This window comes from Acomys minous, assembly GCF_964271855.1.
Source record: "Acomys minous genome assembly, chromosome: 14".
Lineage (NCBI taxonomy): Eukaryota > Metazoa > Chordata > Mammalia > Rodentia > Muridae > Acomys > Acomys minous.
Window position 1 is genome coordinate 11061855 of NC_140496.1, and position 17332 is coordinate 11079186.

Genomic DNA, 17332 nt, shown 5'->3' on the forward strand with positions numbered 1-17332 from the left:
TGGGAGAGGATGTGCTTAGTCCTGCAGTGACTTGAGAGATATCAGGGTGTTTTAGGGGGCCTCCCCTTCTCTGGGAGGAAGGAAAGGGAGGAATGGAAGGAGGTGGGGCTAAGGAGAGGAGGAAGGGGGCTGGATCAGGATGTAAAGTGATGAAACAAATAAATAAATAAATAAAATGGAGGGGAAAATTTTTTCTTGTTTGGCAGGGCATGGTGGTGCACACTTGTAATCTCAGCACCTAGGAGACTGAGGCAGGAGGATCACTGCCAGCCAAGTCTGCATCGTGATTTCCAGGTCAGCAGGGACTACTATCCTGTAAGACCCTGTCTCAAACATCACCGCCAAAAAGCAAAATAAAACCTGGAAAAGATTTCCCCCCCAAGCCCTCTTCCCTCAACCAGCTGCACTGTCTTGTATTCAGGGTCGGAGAGCATGTTTATAACCCCAACACTCCGAAGCCTGTCAGGAGGGTTGCCAGGCTAGCCCCGAGCTCAGGGCAATCCTGACTCAGTTGAGGTTGCAGGTATAAGCCAACATGCTTGATGCACACACTGTTTTTTGACAATTAATAAACATTTAAAAACTAGTTTTAAATGTTTTTGTATGGGCGTGTGTATGTGCAAATGGGTGTAATGCCCTTGGAGGCCAAAGAGAGTGTCTGACCTCCTGGAAATGAAGTTGCTGATGACTGCAAGCCAATCAGCAGGATGCTGGGAACTAAACCTCGGTCCTTAGCAAAAGCAGCCACTGAGCTCTCCAACCCCTTAGTAAGCCTCACAGTGTACTTTCACATGGAGCCCACCCCATGCTGTGGAACTGCTCTCTGTCTCTAGCTCCTGAATCTTGTTAACCCCAAGAGGAACCCCTGCACACGTCGACACCCACCCTAACCCTGGAAAACATCAGGTGGCTTTCCGGTTGTCTGGACTTGCTGATTCTGGCCACTTCCTATAAATGGAGTCGTACCTGGACTTTCATGTCTAGCTTCTTGCCCTCAGTGTTATGGTTTTTAAGGTATATTTATGTTATAGGATATTTCAGTGGTTTTCCTCTTTAAAAAAAAAAAAAAAAAGCAAAAAGTTAGCCAGATGGTGGTGGCACATACCTTTAATCCCAGCAGAGGCTGGCAGATCTCTGAGTTCGAAGTCAGCCTGGTCTACAAAGTGAGTCCAGGACAGCTAGGGCTACACAGAGAAACCCTGTCTCGAAAACCCAAAACCAACCAACCAGCCAAACAGTAACAGCCAAAACCCAAGAGCTTCATTCATTTTTATGTGTGTGCATACGCCAAAGCACATGGGTAGAGGCCAGAGGACAACTTGTGCTGGTTCTTGCTGTCCACCTTGGCTTCCAAGGATCAACTCAGTGTGGTGGTGCACGCCTTTAATCCCAGCATTTCGGGAGGCAGCGGCAAGTGGATCTGTGCGGGTTCAAGGCCACCCTGGTCTACAAAGCAAGTCCAGGACAGCCAAGGCTACACAGAGAAACCTTGTCTTGAAAAACAAACAAACAAACAAACAAACAAACAAACAAAGCAAGGATACACTCAGATCTTCATGCATGGCAGCAAGCACCTTTACCCGCTGAGCCCTGTTCTTTCTATGATCAAATCCTATCCCATCGTCAATATGGGCCTCCTTACACCCTGGGCACCTGCTTTATTATTGAGCTACACCCCTAGGCCTGGCTTATAGACATTTGGGCTGCTCCCCTCCTGTGCTAATTTAAAAAGTTGTTGTGTGATGTAACATGTGACACTAATTTGCAGAGGAGAGCTAGCCACAGCACCACAGAGCAAGCTGCAGAGCCCTCAGGTCTCCTCCTGTTTCTCTCATGTCAGGAAAGAGGCACTCCGACATAACCCCAATGGAGCCTTCTGCCAATTGCAGAAGGCTTGCACTTGCTTAAGAACTTTCTAGAAGCAAACCACATGGCCATTCCTGTATGCCTGGCTCCTTTCATTTGGCATGATCTCGCCCCAGTTATCTGCCACTGTATTAGGTGACTCTTGCTCTGTTAAGTCACTATTGTGTGGGTAAATTCCCTGAGTGAGCCAGACATTAGGGCAGTCCCACTGTAAATCTGCCCTAGTGTTTGCCATTGCTAAACCTGCTTTGCCTTTGAGTCATGCACTGTTAACTTTGTTTGTGTGTTGGATGTGTGAGCTCAGTTCTACAGCTGTGTAGTAACAGAGCCGCTGCCAAACGGGTGCCCATTTGCTTAGTTTTAGCAGACAAGCCTGCAAAGGCAACTTGTCCACTCTGTGCTTTCACCTGCTGAGGCCAAGTTTTCTTAGCACCTCCTCTTACCAGCTCCTAGAACCAGCCAGCTTCTGACTGCCTTGGGAGGGGCTCTCCAGCTCTCCCGCTCCTAACATTCCTGGCCACTCTTAGCGTGTGCTGTGATTCTATTGTCCATCTCAGCCCCCCCCAAAGTGTTCCTCCAACCCAACCATGGGAAACGGCATACACAGGCCTGCACCCAGTGTGCCCATGGTCGGCTGCGGTGATGCCAAGGTGATTCAGCTTTCGAGGGCACCACTTGATTGCGTCCCCTTGTCCAGTCCTGCCCTGCTCTATGGAAGCCTGCACTTCCGCTTCACCACAGCACATGCGTTGGTGTGGCCTCAGCTGGGTAGCTGGCCCTTGGCCTTTCTACTCAGGGGACAGAGGGCCACCCAGGAGAGGAGGGGTGTGTGGGGCAGCCTTGGGCCTGACTAGGGCTGTCAGGTACAGAGTATCAGGCTGTCTGGGAGGGCCGAGGAAAGGGAAGACCAGGGCATAGGATACATCAGGTCAACTTGGGGCAGTGGGGACATTCATTCAAGGCCAACAGTTTGGGAAAGGGTGGGAACTATTTCTGTGGTGTGTGTGTGTGTCCGTGCAATATAGAGACTGAGGTCAGTGTCAATTGCCCAGTCATTATCCACCTTAAGTTTTTGAAACAGGGTCTTGGAACCTGGAACTTAAAGGTTTAGCTAGGGTGGCTGGCCTGCAAGCTCTGTAGGTCTGTTTCTAAGTATTGGCATTACAAGTGCATGCCACTGTGTCCGGCTTTGTATGTGAGTTATGGGAATCCAAACTCAGGTCCCTGTGCTGTTTATGTACCAAGCACATAAACAACTAAGTTTTCCTATGTCATTCCTGCCTCACTCTTTCGAGTTTTGACACAGGCTTACGTAGCCCCAAACTCCAGATCTTCCTGCTTCGGCCCTGAGGGTCACACTTGGTGCCCTTTTGTGTCTGTTTAGACAACTTAAATATGCCTCTAGGAGACATACATGGGAAGAAGCAATGGATGAACCCTGGTGCTGCGCTAGGACCCACTGTGACCCTCCGGGCAATGGCAGGGGCTTTGGAGTTTCAAGTAGGACTTTATAGAGAGTAGTGACACTGCCCTGGCAAAGTCTAGTAGTAGGGGTGACTGTCGCACTGGCTGAGAGTGCTGTTAGTAGGTAATGGCCAGGGTCTCAGATTTTGTTTGTTTGTTTTCAGACCTCACAATGAAAGGGATAGGGCAGCTCCATTGCCCAGAGTGAGACGCCAGTCCACAGGTGTGCCCAGCCCAGCACGGGGCCTTCCATCCCCGCCCCCAATCACACAGCAAGGCCAGCCTTTGATGAGTCACTTACAGTTTATTTTTGCCTGAAAGTATTTCACATCTCTTTGTACACAGCTACGTGACAGTATTTATTATTAACCATCAAGAAAAGCAACAGTGCGGGGTGGGATTGGGGGGGGCATGTCTTAGTTTTGTTTTTTTTTTTTAATCTTTTAAAATTTTTTTCCTTTTTTTTTTTCTTTTGGTTTTTTTTAAAATTTTTTATTTTGTTTTATTTTATTTTATTTTTCTGCTTCTGTTTCTCTCTGCACCAGGGTGCTGTGAAGTACGGAACCGGGGTTGGAGTTGGGGAAGAAAGCAACAACAGAAATAACAGAGAAACAAACACAAAACGGAATTCACTACACACACACACACACACACACACACACACACACACACACACAGGCACACGCACAAAAGAAAACCTGCCACGGAAAGTGAATTAAGACTGAGACTGAAACCCAAAGTCTCTGTGGTTTTTTTTTTGTGTGTGTGGTTTTTTTTTTTTCCTTTTTTAAAAAAATGAGGACATAGTTTGGGGGGGAGGGGGTTAATAAAGTCTACCTGGCAAAGTATAAAACAACTAAAGCGAGGTTTCCATCGAATAAGATTAAATAGATATAAAACAATTAACATCGACTGGTAGGTTTGGTTTGGAGGTGCCAGGGAGGGGAAATCTTTGTGCTAAACTAACATAAAAAGGGCTGGAGTCAGGGAAGGGACGGGGCCTCCATAAGGACTGTCAAAGGGCTGTTCTGTACAGTGAGGGCTTGGTAAGAAAAAGCCGACTGTCTGTAAAATGAAATGAGGTTGGTCTGCCTTGGGGCACAAGGGTGAGGAGACGCCTCAGCGATCACATCGGTGGACGGGAGGTGTGGACAGTAGGGTCGGGCTGGCTGGGTGACATAGCTCTTTTCCCAAGAGACCATGCAAAGAAGTAGGCATGGGGCATGCGTGAGGGAACCACAGGGCGGGAGGCCACAGGTCGCAAGTCTCAGTAGGGGACAGGGACAGCTCAAAGGGGGCTGGGGGTGGTGGTGGCAGCAGGACCTTGGAGGACCAGCTCTATGGGGGTATACAGGAAGGTCAGGACCCTTCCAGATTTACAGAAGCAGCAGAGGGAAGGAGTGAGCTACAATATGGAGACCTATCTCTTCCCTCCTCTTCCCCCCCTCCCCCAGCTTGACCCCCCCCCCCATGAGGAAGCTGGAAACATCTGGAAATAATACAGAGTGGGCAGACTGACTTGACGGGTAGAGCATTATGCATACAGAATCTGTTAAGAAAAAAAGCAATTACTTTCCCAAAGGTCTTTTTGTTGTGGTGGTTGTTGTTGTTGTTGTTTGTTTCCTTTAAAACTCAAAACCAAAACCACTAGCACTAACCCAACAGCTGACTGGTCCAGACAGTACTACACGCCAAGGGGGGCAGGTGGGCAGGGCAGGTAGGTAGGGAGGGCCGGTCGAAGACTCTTCATAAATAAGAGCGGGTCCCAGACCCGCAATTTGTCAACATTTCTTAAATAGGTGCGGTTATTTAAATCTTATGTACAACAAGAACCACTTTGCATAGCGATGGTGGGGACAAAGGACGATGGGGGTGACATGACTAGGTATTCCTGTCCCAATGGTAGGGGCAAGATCTCGGCTTGGTGCACCTCCAGGAAGAAAGTGTCCTCCTTCTGGCCCAAGTCCGATGGCATCAGACTGGATGAATGCCCCCACACATGGCATATCACACAACAAAGGCAAAGAAAAATCCACGCAGGGATCCCCGCCCACCCCTCCCCCCGCCCTCCCTACCCGCCGCTGTTCCTCCACTTGTTGCCACCAAGGCCGCTTTTGATCAAGGTCAAAGGTTCCAGTATGAAGCTCTAAGAATCAGGCGAGGGCTGGGCGTGCTGAGGATCCCCCACCCATCCCCCCCTCCACCCCCCAAGACTGCCCCATCTATCCCACAGCCAGGTGCTGGGGCCACCCTGGGACCCAACTGCTCTACGGCTATTAGTCAAGAGTCGTTTTTTTTTTGTTTGTTTTTGTTTGTTTGTTTTGATTTTGTTTTGTTTTGTGCGACGCCATCCTGTGCGCACAGGATGCTTCACCAGGCTTCCGTGTAGCGGACATCAACCTCCTTCAAATTAGGAAGCTTGGCCTGTGGGTGACAGAAAAGAAGGAACCTGGTCACAAACCAGCCATTCCCCTCAACAACCATAGAGTAGACTGCCTGATGCTAGAGTGACTGAAGGGCGGGGCTAGGGTAGCGGTATCTCCTACCACCCACGCCATCTCCATTGAGAGGCTGTGGGCTCTCAGGGTTCTGGTATGGGATGATGAGTGACAAGAGCTCAGAGCAGGTGGCCTAGGAGACTTTAGGAAGTGGCTGCAGAAACCATCGCCCCAGAGCTGATGCAATTACAGTTGCCGTGCGAGACTATTGGACTACACACCTGGCGTCCCGGGGTGTGTTTTCTGAGGACCGAGGCTAAACTGAGGAGTCCTGTCCTTGGCTCCCGGGTGCGATTTAGGATTAACCAATGACATTCAGGGAAAGCCCTGAGCATCCTGTGATAGACTATATGAGACCTAGTTTAGCTTGTTAAACTTCTCATTGTTAACTGAGAACGGGCAGAGTGGGTGAGAGACCAGGGCGGCACCAGCTGACTCTTCCTCTTGGGTGCCTCTATTCTTAAAACTGTAATACGGTCGGTTTCACATGATACTTTTATTAAACTTATTTGAGACAGAGCCTCATGTAGCACAGGCTAGCCTTAAAGAGCTAGGAAGCTAAAAATGACCCTCCTACATCTAATCCTGTCTTAGGCTCCAAGTGATGGGATTTCAAGCATGTACTACCTCACGAGTTTATATGGTACTGGGCATGGAACACTGGCCTGTGTGTACACCAGGCAAGTGCTCTACCAACTAAGCCCCGCCCACAGCCCAACCCACTTTCAAGATTCTTCTTAGCCCCTGCCCTCTGTTCCTGTTGGCAGACTATTCTCTCAACAGCGGCTTTACTCGTTACAGTACAGAGGTCTTTGTCTCATTAATGGGTTTCTGCCTTCCCAATGTCCCTGTATACCCAACCACACATGCACCTCCAGGCACTTGTGGACACTGACAGACAAAAGTAGCCTGGGCATTGTCTCTGCCCTGTACCCAACAATCTTCAACAGCTTTCCCTACCCAGGCACAAGTGGCACGCTTGGGGGGGTGCGGTGGGGTGGTCTGTGGTCACCAGTACAGAGCCAAGAAATAGCTTCAAGTCAAGCTTGCCAGATTAGGAGGCTGTACAGAAAAATACAGATTTCTAGATTGTCTTGAATTGAAAAAAAAAAAAAAAAATCAGGAAGACTGGGCCAGACTGCATAGTGAACCACGTGGGCTTGCTTGTCTGACATTAATTAGCACCAACACTCCTCTTCACCGGCCAGGTTGTCCCCAAATGCCCCAGGAGAAGAAAGATGAAGATTGGTCAAAAGGTAAGTATCATTAAGTTGGTACTATGTCCTTCCAGCACATATAAATTAAATAAAAGGCCAGTCAGATGGCTCAGTAGGTGAAGGTGTTTGCTATGCAAACCTAGTAACCTGAGTTTCACCCCTGGAATTTACACACACACACACACACACACACACACACACACACACACACAGAGCAATGTTTTTTTTTTATAAAGACAGGAGTACTGAGAAAGGGCTCTTCCAGAGACCTGAGTAAGGCTCACAGCACCCACATCAGGTGGCTCACAACCACCTGTATGTAGCTCCAGTCCCATGGGATCTGATGCCTTCACAGCGCACCCACATATATGTGGCTAGCTTTTGGGTGCTGAGTACAGGGTGCTGTGAGGGCTGTGCTTCTCTGACTACAGCATGCACAGGTGCCACCCCGGCCCCAGAGTGGGTGTGTGTGTAAATGCACAGATGTAGTCAGCAGGTGTGGGTCCATACCTGGGAGGCATACTTCCTTGAAGCCTGACCAGTGTGCTGAGAGCACTGACTGGTCTACTGAGGTACCCTGAGTGTGCATAGATCTATAGCTATGCCCTTATAGACAGACAGACAGACAGACAGACAGACAGACAGACAGACAGACAGACAGACAGACACACACACACACACACACACACACACGCTGACTGCTCTCCCCCGTTGCCTCAATGACCTCTCTGGTCACACATCACACACACATCATAGCAGTTGCTGTTTGGCATCTTGTCTGGCTTGGGAGGTGTTATGTCCATGCCTGGACCAGAGAGCAAATCTAGCTACAGGAAGAACCCAAGAGACTGGTCGGTAGTGGCTGGGGAGTGGCGGTGCCACCAGGAGAGCCCAGTGAAGGAGGACCCTGACCAAAGGTTTCAGGGGACCCCCTGACAGTGTCTTCCAGGATGTGGGAGTGTTTCTGGGACCCAAAGGAGGAAGTGCTGAAGGTCCTGCCTCCACCTCCTCGTGAAGCACGCTGTCTGATGATGGATGACATGGCTCAGCGGCCACATTCAGGACCTCTTCCTCTCCCTGCCCAGTTGCTAGGCCAGGCCATGGAGGGCCTGCACCAGCCTAGTGGACAACATGGGCTGCTTCTGCCTGGCTCCTGCGCCTACAGTTCATCTTTTAGACAACAGCTCGGGTAGAGCCCCCAGGGGGTGTTCGGACATCGGATACAACCCAGTCCTTCTGTGACGAATGGAGGACTTGTATCAGTCCTGGTCGCTCTCATTTTCCAGCCATGCTTGCTATGGCCAGGGCCTGCCTGTCTTCTCTGGACCTTTGCATACATCTCCCTCTCGACATCCCAGACTTCTTTTTTTTTTTTTTCCCACTTACATAGTTTTTTTTTTAAACTTAATTAATTTACAATTGAGTTGTAATCTGAATAAATTAAATAAACAGCCCGGGCTTCTTATCCTTTGGATTCAATGTACGTGGCAAGCATTCTTTGTCGCTCCCACCCATCTTTGTTAGTGTGGCAGTCACTGTGCTGAAGGGGCAGCTCCAAGGGTGGCCCGGAGGGAGGAGGGTGGCCAGGGAGGGAAGAGGTGGCCCAGGGAGAGCTTACCTTCAGATCCTCATAGGTGTCAGCCGAGAGCTTGGTGCTGTTCATATTTAAACTGCAAAGACTCTTCATGGCTGGGTTAGGAGAGACAGACAGACAGACAGACAGTGAGCCATAGTCAGGGGGCAGGGCCAACTCTCAGTGTGGATGCTGTGAGGGGGCTGCAATGACATAGGTTCAGCCATCATGACTTCATGATCTGCGGGGGTCAGGGCTGGCTCTTTTCTTGGCTCCTGACCTCTGACCTTCTCTCCCTCTCAGGTCTGGCCCTGTGCCCCTGGGGATCCTGAATGCTCCCTCCCTGGTATTGCTGGTTCCCATCCTAGAGCAAGTATCAAGTTGGGGGTTCACTGTTGGAACCACACAGGTGCTTGCTAAAGACATATTCAAATGTTCACACTGAGATGCCAAGGCAGGGCAGACCAGGGGGTTTCGTCACTGTGGACTGGAAGCCACCCACCCCATGTGTGACACCGCTCAGGAATATCCCGCAGGGAGCTGGCTCAGTGTCACTCTTTTCCCCATACCAGAGCTCCCACTATCTAGAACCGGTCCACAAGCTCGCATGGCCAGACTCTCTCTGCCACCTCCCAGAAGCCTGCTTCGCCGTTTTGCAGCTGAGCCGCAAGGCCTCTTGTCTTAGGTGACAGGTTAGAAAGCAGGGAAGCTGGTACATGCAGGTTCCCAGGCTCACAGACCCTTGACTAGAGCTCGGTAGAACCAGTATCCTAGCCCCTCCCCTCCTTTGACTAAATGCTTCTCCAGACCAGCCCAACACTCACTGGGGACCCAGTAGCACAGAGGCGTGATTCTGTGCAACTAGCAAGGTTAGAGCTGCTGGCTGGGCCAGCCAGTGGCTAGGTGGAAGGTGCAGGCTAGTCTCACAAACTTCTCCCTTTTCCTCTAGGCCACTAGCTCCCTGGGGGCAGGGACACCCCTCCGCTTCTTTCTACCACTGGGCCTGTGCCAGCATGCATCAGCTCTGCTACAGAATGGCTATTAATGAAACTGTTTCCTTTCCAAGGTGTCAAGCAGGGGTCAGGCCACCTGCTGTAAGTCAGGGTACTCACAGCTCAGGGCCAGCAGGCCGGCGTCGGTGACTGGGGTCTCACACAGGTTCAGCACCTGAAGCATAGTGAGGTGTTCCGACAGGAGCCGCAGGCCGGCGTCTCCAAACTGTGGAGGCACATGGCTTCTTAGCTTCTCCAGGCCCAGGGGGAGGGGACCCTAAGCCCGGGGCAGGACTGGGAAGTGCTGAGATCTAGTTTTGAGGCCATGGGCTTCTTTTCAGAGTTTCTGACCGGGCCACAGGCTAGGCAAGGGCCTCTCTGAGAGTCTCTGAACTCAGGCTCCTAAGCCTGAAGGTAGTGATGGAGTCGGGGCGCGGGGTGGTGGTGGTGGTGGTGGTGGTGGTGGTGTGCTTTTCAAGAGATGGAGGAGTCTTACACAGGTTAGCGCAAAGGACTAGGCCAGTGGTACTAAGGAACCCAGTGGGCTCCTCCCCTGGCAGGCTAAAGAGGCATAAGGTAAACTGAGGTGAGCTCCCAGCCCTGTGTCTCCCAACTTAGGAATCTGTGCAAGGCTTGCCCCGGGCTTTAGTGTTCCCAACTGGGAAATGGGGAAAAGGAAGCCCAACCTCCTGCTGTCTGGGGGAGTGGATTAGGGTTATACGTACAGAGCATGTGGCTGGGCCCACTGGCTCTGGGTAGAAAGGTCAGGTATTTGGGAGGAGGGGGAGGAGGAGGGCAGGGTGTGGGGCATGGGGTGCGGGTGGGCTGGCACCTGCGTGGACCACAGATTGAGCTGCTTGAGGGAAGGCAGTTTGATGAGGTGCTCGGCGCAGGCACTGGTGACGTTGGTGAAGGCCAAGCTGAGGTTCTCCAAGTTTCCAAAGGAGCCGGAGCTCAGCAGGCGGGCCAGGTCCGCATCCTGCAGTGGGCGGCATGATGCTCAGGCCAGGCCAGGGTATCTATCAGGTGGGTCTCATGCCCTCTCCCCTCTGCCTTGTCTGTAGCCAACACTGTCTCTGACTACCCTGAAAGGCTTCGCACCCCCCAGGAGCTACAGGGTGGTGGCTCGGCCTCTGTTGTAACTCACAGCTTCGAGTCACAGTTGGACTGTAACCAAGGCCAGCACCCTCCCAAGCATAGCGTGTGCGTGCACATGCATGCTGTGCCTGTGTGTGCTTGTGTGTGTGCCACCGTTCCAGTGTGTTTTCCATGTGAATAGCTGGCCACCACCCTCAGCCTGAAGCCAGCAGGGAGCCACACATGCTGCATGCCCTAGACTGTAAGGGTCTTGTTTTTGACATTTAGCTGTACCTTAAATTACAGCTAATTTCCCAGCATTCTTTGCACCTAACTATGGACACGACAATAACGGAAAGTACAGGAAGAATCTCCAAGGGGGATGGCGGGCTGTTCCCTGCCACTTCCTCCTTCCTGTTGGCTGGGATGGAGCCACAGTGGCTGAAGCCTGCCTGAGTAGGCTTCCTGGTCCATGAGCAGGAAGCCATGCCTTGAAGGACAGTGGGGTAGCAGTAAGTTAGATTCCCCAAAGACCTTGGAAAATGGAATAATAGTGTGCAGATCTTATAGGGTTTGTAAAAGTCAAATAGACTAACAGTCCGGTGCCTATTAGCTGTTGTTACCATGGTTACCAACATCCCTTGGGTAATACTGCTGATGTCACCAGTCTTTTTGAGGTGCTGGAGAACACGCCTGGAGCCTCATACACGCTAAGCTGCTGCTCTACCTGTGAGCTGCAACCCCAGGCTCGATATCGACAGTAAGCATTAGTATTAACATCTTACATTTGCTTGGTTTTCATTTCTCTCCTTTCAGTCCCTTTACCTCCTAGAAGAGCTGGCCTGTCTCCCAGTCCCATGGGAGGCTTCTCTGCTTTCCCTCTCGGTTTCCCCTCACTGCAGCAGTTGGGACAGTTCACCTTGCCCAACTCCACCCCACCCTGCAGGGACGAAAGCCTACTTACCGTGGACTTGGACGGCAGTGTTAGCCTGGTGGGCCCACCTTTCCTTTGCTGCAATAGAAACCAGACCAGTTGAGACACATGTCCACTCTGCCACCGGCCTCATGAAGCCATGGCTACTTTCTTGGGTGGAAGGCACCGTGGTGGTCACAGCACAGGCAGCTTATGGTATATGTGACACCGAGAAACACTAGCAGAGGTGGAAGTACAAGTGCTCTGGCCAGAAGGGATGTCACCTATCCAGTTCTTGGGGCTAAGTAGCACCCACTTCCACCAAGAGCCCTGGCAAGTGATGGAGAAGTTTTATACCAGATGTGTCATGGTGAACACCTGGGCTTTGCACACCTTCTGCCAAGAGCCATGGGGAGGAGGGAAGGGTGGCTTCAGGGGAAAGGACAGACTGATGGGCCTGAGTGTGCATACGTGTACAGAGGCAGCCTCTCAGCCAGGACCAGCTATGACAATGACACATGGGGCCCTGCACTGATATGGAAGTGGGTTGTGAGACTTCTGCTCATCTGCTTCTATCTGACATCATGGGAGAAGTACGGTGAACAATTCCCAAGTCTCTGGGCATGGAGCAGCAGTCACAGGGGCTGTCTCAAGCTCCGGGCGGTAGCGGGGGGACTTACCAGCTCCTTCAGTTCCCGCTGCCGGTCGCACAGCTGTTCGTACATGCGCTTGCCCACGTCTGTGCTCTCCAGCGTGGAGATGATCTGCAGCTGGGTGTCGTTGTTATCAATGATGTTGTATTCCAGCATCAGACACAAGATCTGTTGGGGGGGGGTCACGGAGGGGTGTCAGGAAGTGGCCCGCCACAGGACGTTGGCATATGTCTCAATCCCAGCTCCGGGGAAACTTAGGGTTTTCCCAGTGGGCCTGTCACTTCTTCCTGGTTCCCTCCTGTAAGGTAGAGCCCTGTTCACACCCCCCTTGACTGACGGGCAACTTGGCGACTGCTTTCCTGAGGGCAGAACGGAGCAAGGTGGTCCCTGATTTTGACAGCCGTCATAAAATCCTGTTGCTCTGGGGGTGCCTAGCTTTGGGGGGGACTCTGTGGAGTAATACAGCAGAGGGGACAGAGGAGGAACAGTTAGAAGTGGGTGAGGACCCTGGGTTCATGCTCCTGATAACTGAGCGAAGACTCTGAAGCCACACAGAGAGAGGCTCAGGCTAACTCAATCTCCGTCCTCTGGTTGCAAAGGACCCCATGGACTCCATCCCCCATGACAACCCTAGGAGATCCCAAAGAAGAAGAGCCCAGGTGAGCCTAGCTACACCTTGGTCTGTTATGGCTCTGTTCTCTATGTGCAGACAGTTGCTCTGTAGTAATAGGCAATCAGTACCGAAACTTCTGGATGGCTGTGACCAGCTTGCTGGATCCCAACTGGAATGAACCAGCAGCAGTCCGAGAAGGCCAGCTGCATACCCAGGAAGCCGCCTTGCCCATACTGCCTGCTCCCCACACAGATGGCACCTGGGTCAGGGCCTCACCTCCGCCATGGTCTGGTTCCCTCTCAGTGCCAGGAGCATGCAGGGGCCCAGCTTGTTTTCCGCCAGCGAGAGCAGAAACTTTTTGGTCTTGTAACAGGAGCCCATGAGGATGTGCACCTGGGAGGCAAGAAGATTCAGGTGAGGCAGCCGGGATACCACTGCGGTGCTGTGACCTTCAGCACCAGTCCCCTCCCCCTGCAGGAAGGAACAGGTGGGAAAGCAGGACACAGTGACCCCTCCCTGCTTGTGCCAACAGCCTGGTCTCTAGTGACCAACAGACTGTCCCCATGGACAGAAACCTCTTCCCAATGTGGGACGTGATTGAGAAAGTCATGTTGTGTGGCACAGGACAAATGTGAGACTACACTGGGATTGAGTGCAGACAATAGGACAGTCATCCAGACAGGCGAGACACTGGCTGTTAGAGGAATAGAGGGTTAGCATGAAAAGACACAGGGGTGAAGCTGTGGTGGGGAGCGAGCGTCCCAGAGATGGGTGGGGCTGATGGACGCAGAGCCGGGACCCTGAAAGTCAGAATGCTCCTGAACAGGGCAGGGACACATTCTCTTTATTTCACTACAGTAAAATAGGAGCCTCCTTTCCCCCATGTCCCTTCAGAGGGCTTTGGGCCCTGAGAATTCCTAGCATTGAGGGTACCAGATGGAAATTTCTAGGCAGTCCTTGCTAGGTGGGGGACAACAGGCCTGACTCAGGTGGCAGCTGGGCTGTTCTGTTCCTGGCTTTTCTCTGAGGGTACCAAAAGCTGTTTTGAGAGATTACCCACTCAGCAATCTGTGCTCCCTCCTGAGATAAGGAGAGGTGGGGAGGGTCTCGCATTTAGAGGTAAGAACACAAGAGCAGGGGCTCCCTAACCTGTCAGCAGAGGTGGGGGAGACCAAACATCCTGCAATTTCATCTAATAGCAAAAGCCTGCTGGAAGAGGCGGCCTAATCCAGGGACCACTTCTCGACATGTGTCTCCATAGAAACTACACATTGCCATGCCCACGGCTGCCTGCCTCCTTCCCTGTCAACATATTCTTCTGCCCCACCATTAACAGCTCTGGCATACAAATGAAATCACTCGGGCGGGAGCTAATTCCCTGTGTTCCCTCTCGAATTGAATCTCCGCATGAAGGAGGAGGGAGGGGGAGGAGGGGGGAGGAGGGGGGAACACCAAGCATTTCCAAGGTGAAGCTGTGACATCAGAGGAAGCCAGAGAGGCGACAGTAAGCAACACATGGCGCAAGCAGACAGTTGGGCGCGTTCTAGGTACGTGGAACACTCAGAAAGAAGGTCCAGGGCAGCGGGCGAGGGGTTTGGAGCAGATGCGTAAGGGAAAGGACCTAAAAATAAGCCCCTTGAGGTGGCATCACAGGACATGCCCATTTGTCATCACTGCATAGATCTCGCTACCAAAGTCACCATGGTAACTGTTTACCCTGAAAACCAGTCCCTGGTAGAGACAGGAACAACCCGAGTCATGTTACGGGTCTTGGACTCCCTGGGTGGCTCTGCGAGTACCTCACACCTGTCACCACATGTAATTGCTATGGTGTCCTGGGGAAACCATCTCTTTGTCTTGTCTTATGTATGGGGAAGCTGGAGCCTAGACAGGCAAGTCAGCAGGAAAGGTCAACTGGTGGAAAACTGGGCAGTGACCTGAGGCCCAGGTCTAGCTGAGGCCTGCATCTCCCCCACGTCACATGACCCCAGAAGTATGCGTGCTCTGTGAATGCAGTTGGGTGTGTCAGGGAACAAAGTGGCCGAGGTCACCAGTCACTTGGGCAGACCTTCTGTCCCCTTGCTGCGGAGGAAACCACTACCTCTAGACAGTGGGTAGCCTGGTCTACGAAGGGCTTGCAAAGAAAGTCCTGTTAAGTAAGCCATTGGATGGACCTCTCTGAGCCTGTGTGGCAGCCCAGGGTGATCCCGTGGCAGGGCTGCTACGTGGATTCAGAAGAACTGAGCACAGGAGGTGGCTAACACAGAGTTCTATGTCATCAGAGCTCTTCAACCTGAGGCTCACAACCCCTTTGGGGGTCGAACAACCCTTTCAAAGGGGTCTCGTATGAGACATCCTGCATTCCAGAGTTCTGCATACATTATGATTCGTAACAGTAGCAAAGTTATAGTTATGAAGTAGCAACGACATGATTTTATGGTTGGGGGGGTCACCACAATGTGAGGTACTGCCTTAAAGGGTCACAGAATTAGGAGGGTTGAGAACCACTGGGCTATGGCAAGAAAGTACCAGAAGCCACTGTGGGTGCAGCTATCAGTTTCGTGGCCTCAAAATTTTCATCTGAGGTGGGAACAAGCACTCTGAGTCTGGCGCCCAAACCCCTCACTGTGAGGACTGGCCTAGCAGGTGGCTCCGGAGTACCTGTCCCTTCCACAGACCATGACAACCGAGTGTGATCTTGGACAGTCAAAACGATTTGGCCCTCAGCTACCTGGACTGTAAAATGGAGGAACAGTGAAGGTCCTCACTTCCCAGAGCAGGTGACAGACAGGCTCTTGGCTCAGGTAAGCAAGAATCAGTGACACTCTCCCTGTGGTCACTTCCCTCATCATGGCTGACACTGTGCTAGCCAGAAGAGTTGCAGACCACAATGGGCTGGCTGCTGGACAACTCTGGATGGGACAGCCCAATGCCCACCAACGGCTTCCCACAGGGACCCCATGTACCATGCTGGCAAATAGCTCCCCATCATCATCACAGGCCACGCCTCCGGGGCTGTAGAGCTGGAACCAGCCATCCTTGCCTGCCCGCACGCTCAGCAGGCACGAGTGGACCTGTGGGCAGAGGGCAAACACATCGTCAGTTCCAAACAGTGTCTGGTACGAACCAAATATCAATGGTGTTGACAAGCTAGGCAGTCAGGAAATGCATGAACTTGCTATAGCCCCCAAAACACTGGCCTCCCACCTTTGGGGAACTCATGGGGCCTCCACATTTGTGAAGTCCAGCCATGTGTCCTCAGCTCACTAGGACAACTGCGAGGCCTTGCAGGGCAGAGCACCCCCAAACCGGCCCTGTCTCCATGCCAGCTTTCCGTTTCCCCTGGGTGGGCCATTTCCTCTATTTAAATTTTTTTTTTTCTCAAGACAGGGTAGCCTTGGCTATGCTCAAACTTGTTCTGTACAGATCAGGCTGGCCTTGAACTCAGAGATCCGCTTGCCTCTGCCTCTTGAGTGCTGGGATTACAAGTTTTCACCACCACACCCGACATCCTCTCTCTTTTCTGCTGGGGGTGGGGGTGGGGAGAAGGGTCTCTGCCCTCTCTGGGACCCAGTCCTCTCTCTTTCTGTCTGGCCTTCCCTGTCTGGGGTTTATCACTAATCCTTAGGCTTGGGGTGTCGGTCATCTTCTGGTCCATTCCCTCCCACTTTTCCTGTGTGGGCAGTCCTCCCTCCAGGCCTGGATCTAGCGATCTCAAGCTCTCTTTAAACCTGCTGTGAAGGCTTTTTTTGTTTTGTTTCGAGACAGGGTTTCTCTGTGTAGCCTTGGCTGTCCTGGACTCACTTTGTAGACCAGGCTGGCCTCGAACTCACAGCAATCCACCTGCCTCTGCCTCCCGAGTGCTGGGATTAAAGGCGTGCGCCACCACGCCAGGCCTGCTGTGAAGTCTTATCTTCACTTCCTTGTCTGTCCATCTGTCCTTCTCTCTTGAAGGGTCTCTATCTAGAGTCAGGGCAATGCCAGGGCCGAGAGAACAACTCTTTTGTCCCTTCCCAGAGTGGTGTGTAGGTACAGGTGTATGGGTCTACCTGTGTGCATGTTTCAGAGGGCTTCCACATTCATCTACACACGTACACACATGAATGTATACTCATGTATACACACACACACACACACACACACACACACACACACACACACACAGAGACACCCCTCCTCTTCATCGTCAAAAGCACACTGTGAGTAGGGACTGATCCTCAAGCTGACAGTCATTTGCACACAGGGAAGTCTGTCACAGACCCACAGACAGACAGCAAAGGCAGTGAGTCTCAGAATGAGGGATCATCTTGCATCAACTTATGCCTGCTCCAGGAATAAGGACTCAGGCATGCAAGGCTAGTCAACGAACATGGCTTCACTTAGGAAGCAGAAAGCGGGGGTGGGGTGGGGTGGTAAAAAGGAGAAATAGAGGACAGGAAGTGGAGCCAGAGCCGGGACCCATGCTC

General features: G+C 52.0%; 1 protein-coding gene across 1 annotated transcript in view; it reads right to left on the minus strand.

Moving 5' to 3' along the window:
• Positions 1-5404: 5404 nt before the first annotated feature.
• Positions 5405-17332, minus strand: part of CMIP (c-Maf inducing protein) — a 199502-nt gene continuing 187574 nt past the window's right edge. The window contains exons 14-21 of the mRNA XM_084757883.1: positions 15833-15940; positions 13143-13259; positions 12281-12421; positions 11652-11699; positions 10443-10589; positions 9731-9836; positions 8664-8734; positions 5405-5754 (exon numbers count right to left, since the gene is read on the minus strand). Of these exons, the coding sequence (XP_084614009.1) occupies positions 5701-5754; positions 8664-8734; positions 9731-9836; positions 10443-10589; positions 11652-11699; positions 12281-12421; positions 13143-13259; positions 15833-15940 (792 nt within the window). The 3' untranslated portion in view covers positions 5405-5700. The remainder of the gene's footprint in view (positions 5755-8663; positions 8735-9730; positions 9837-10442; positions 10590-11651; positions 11700-12280; positions 12422-13142; positions 13260-15832; positions 15941-17332) is intronic.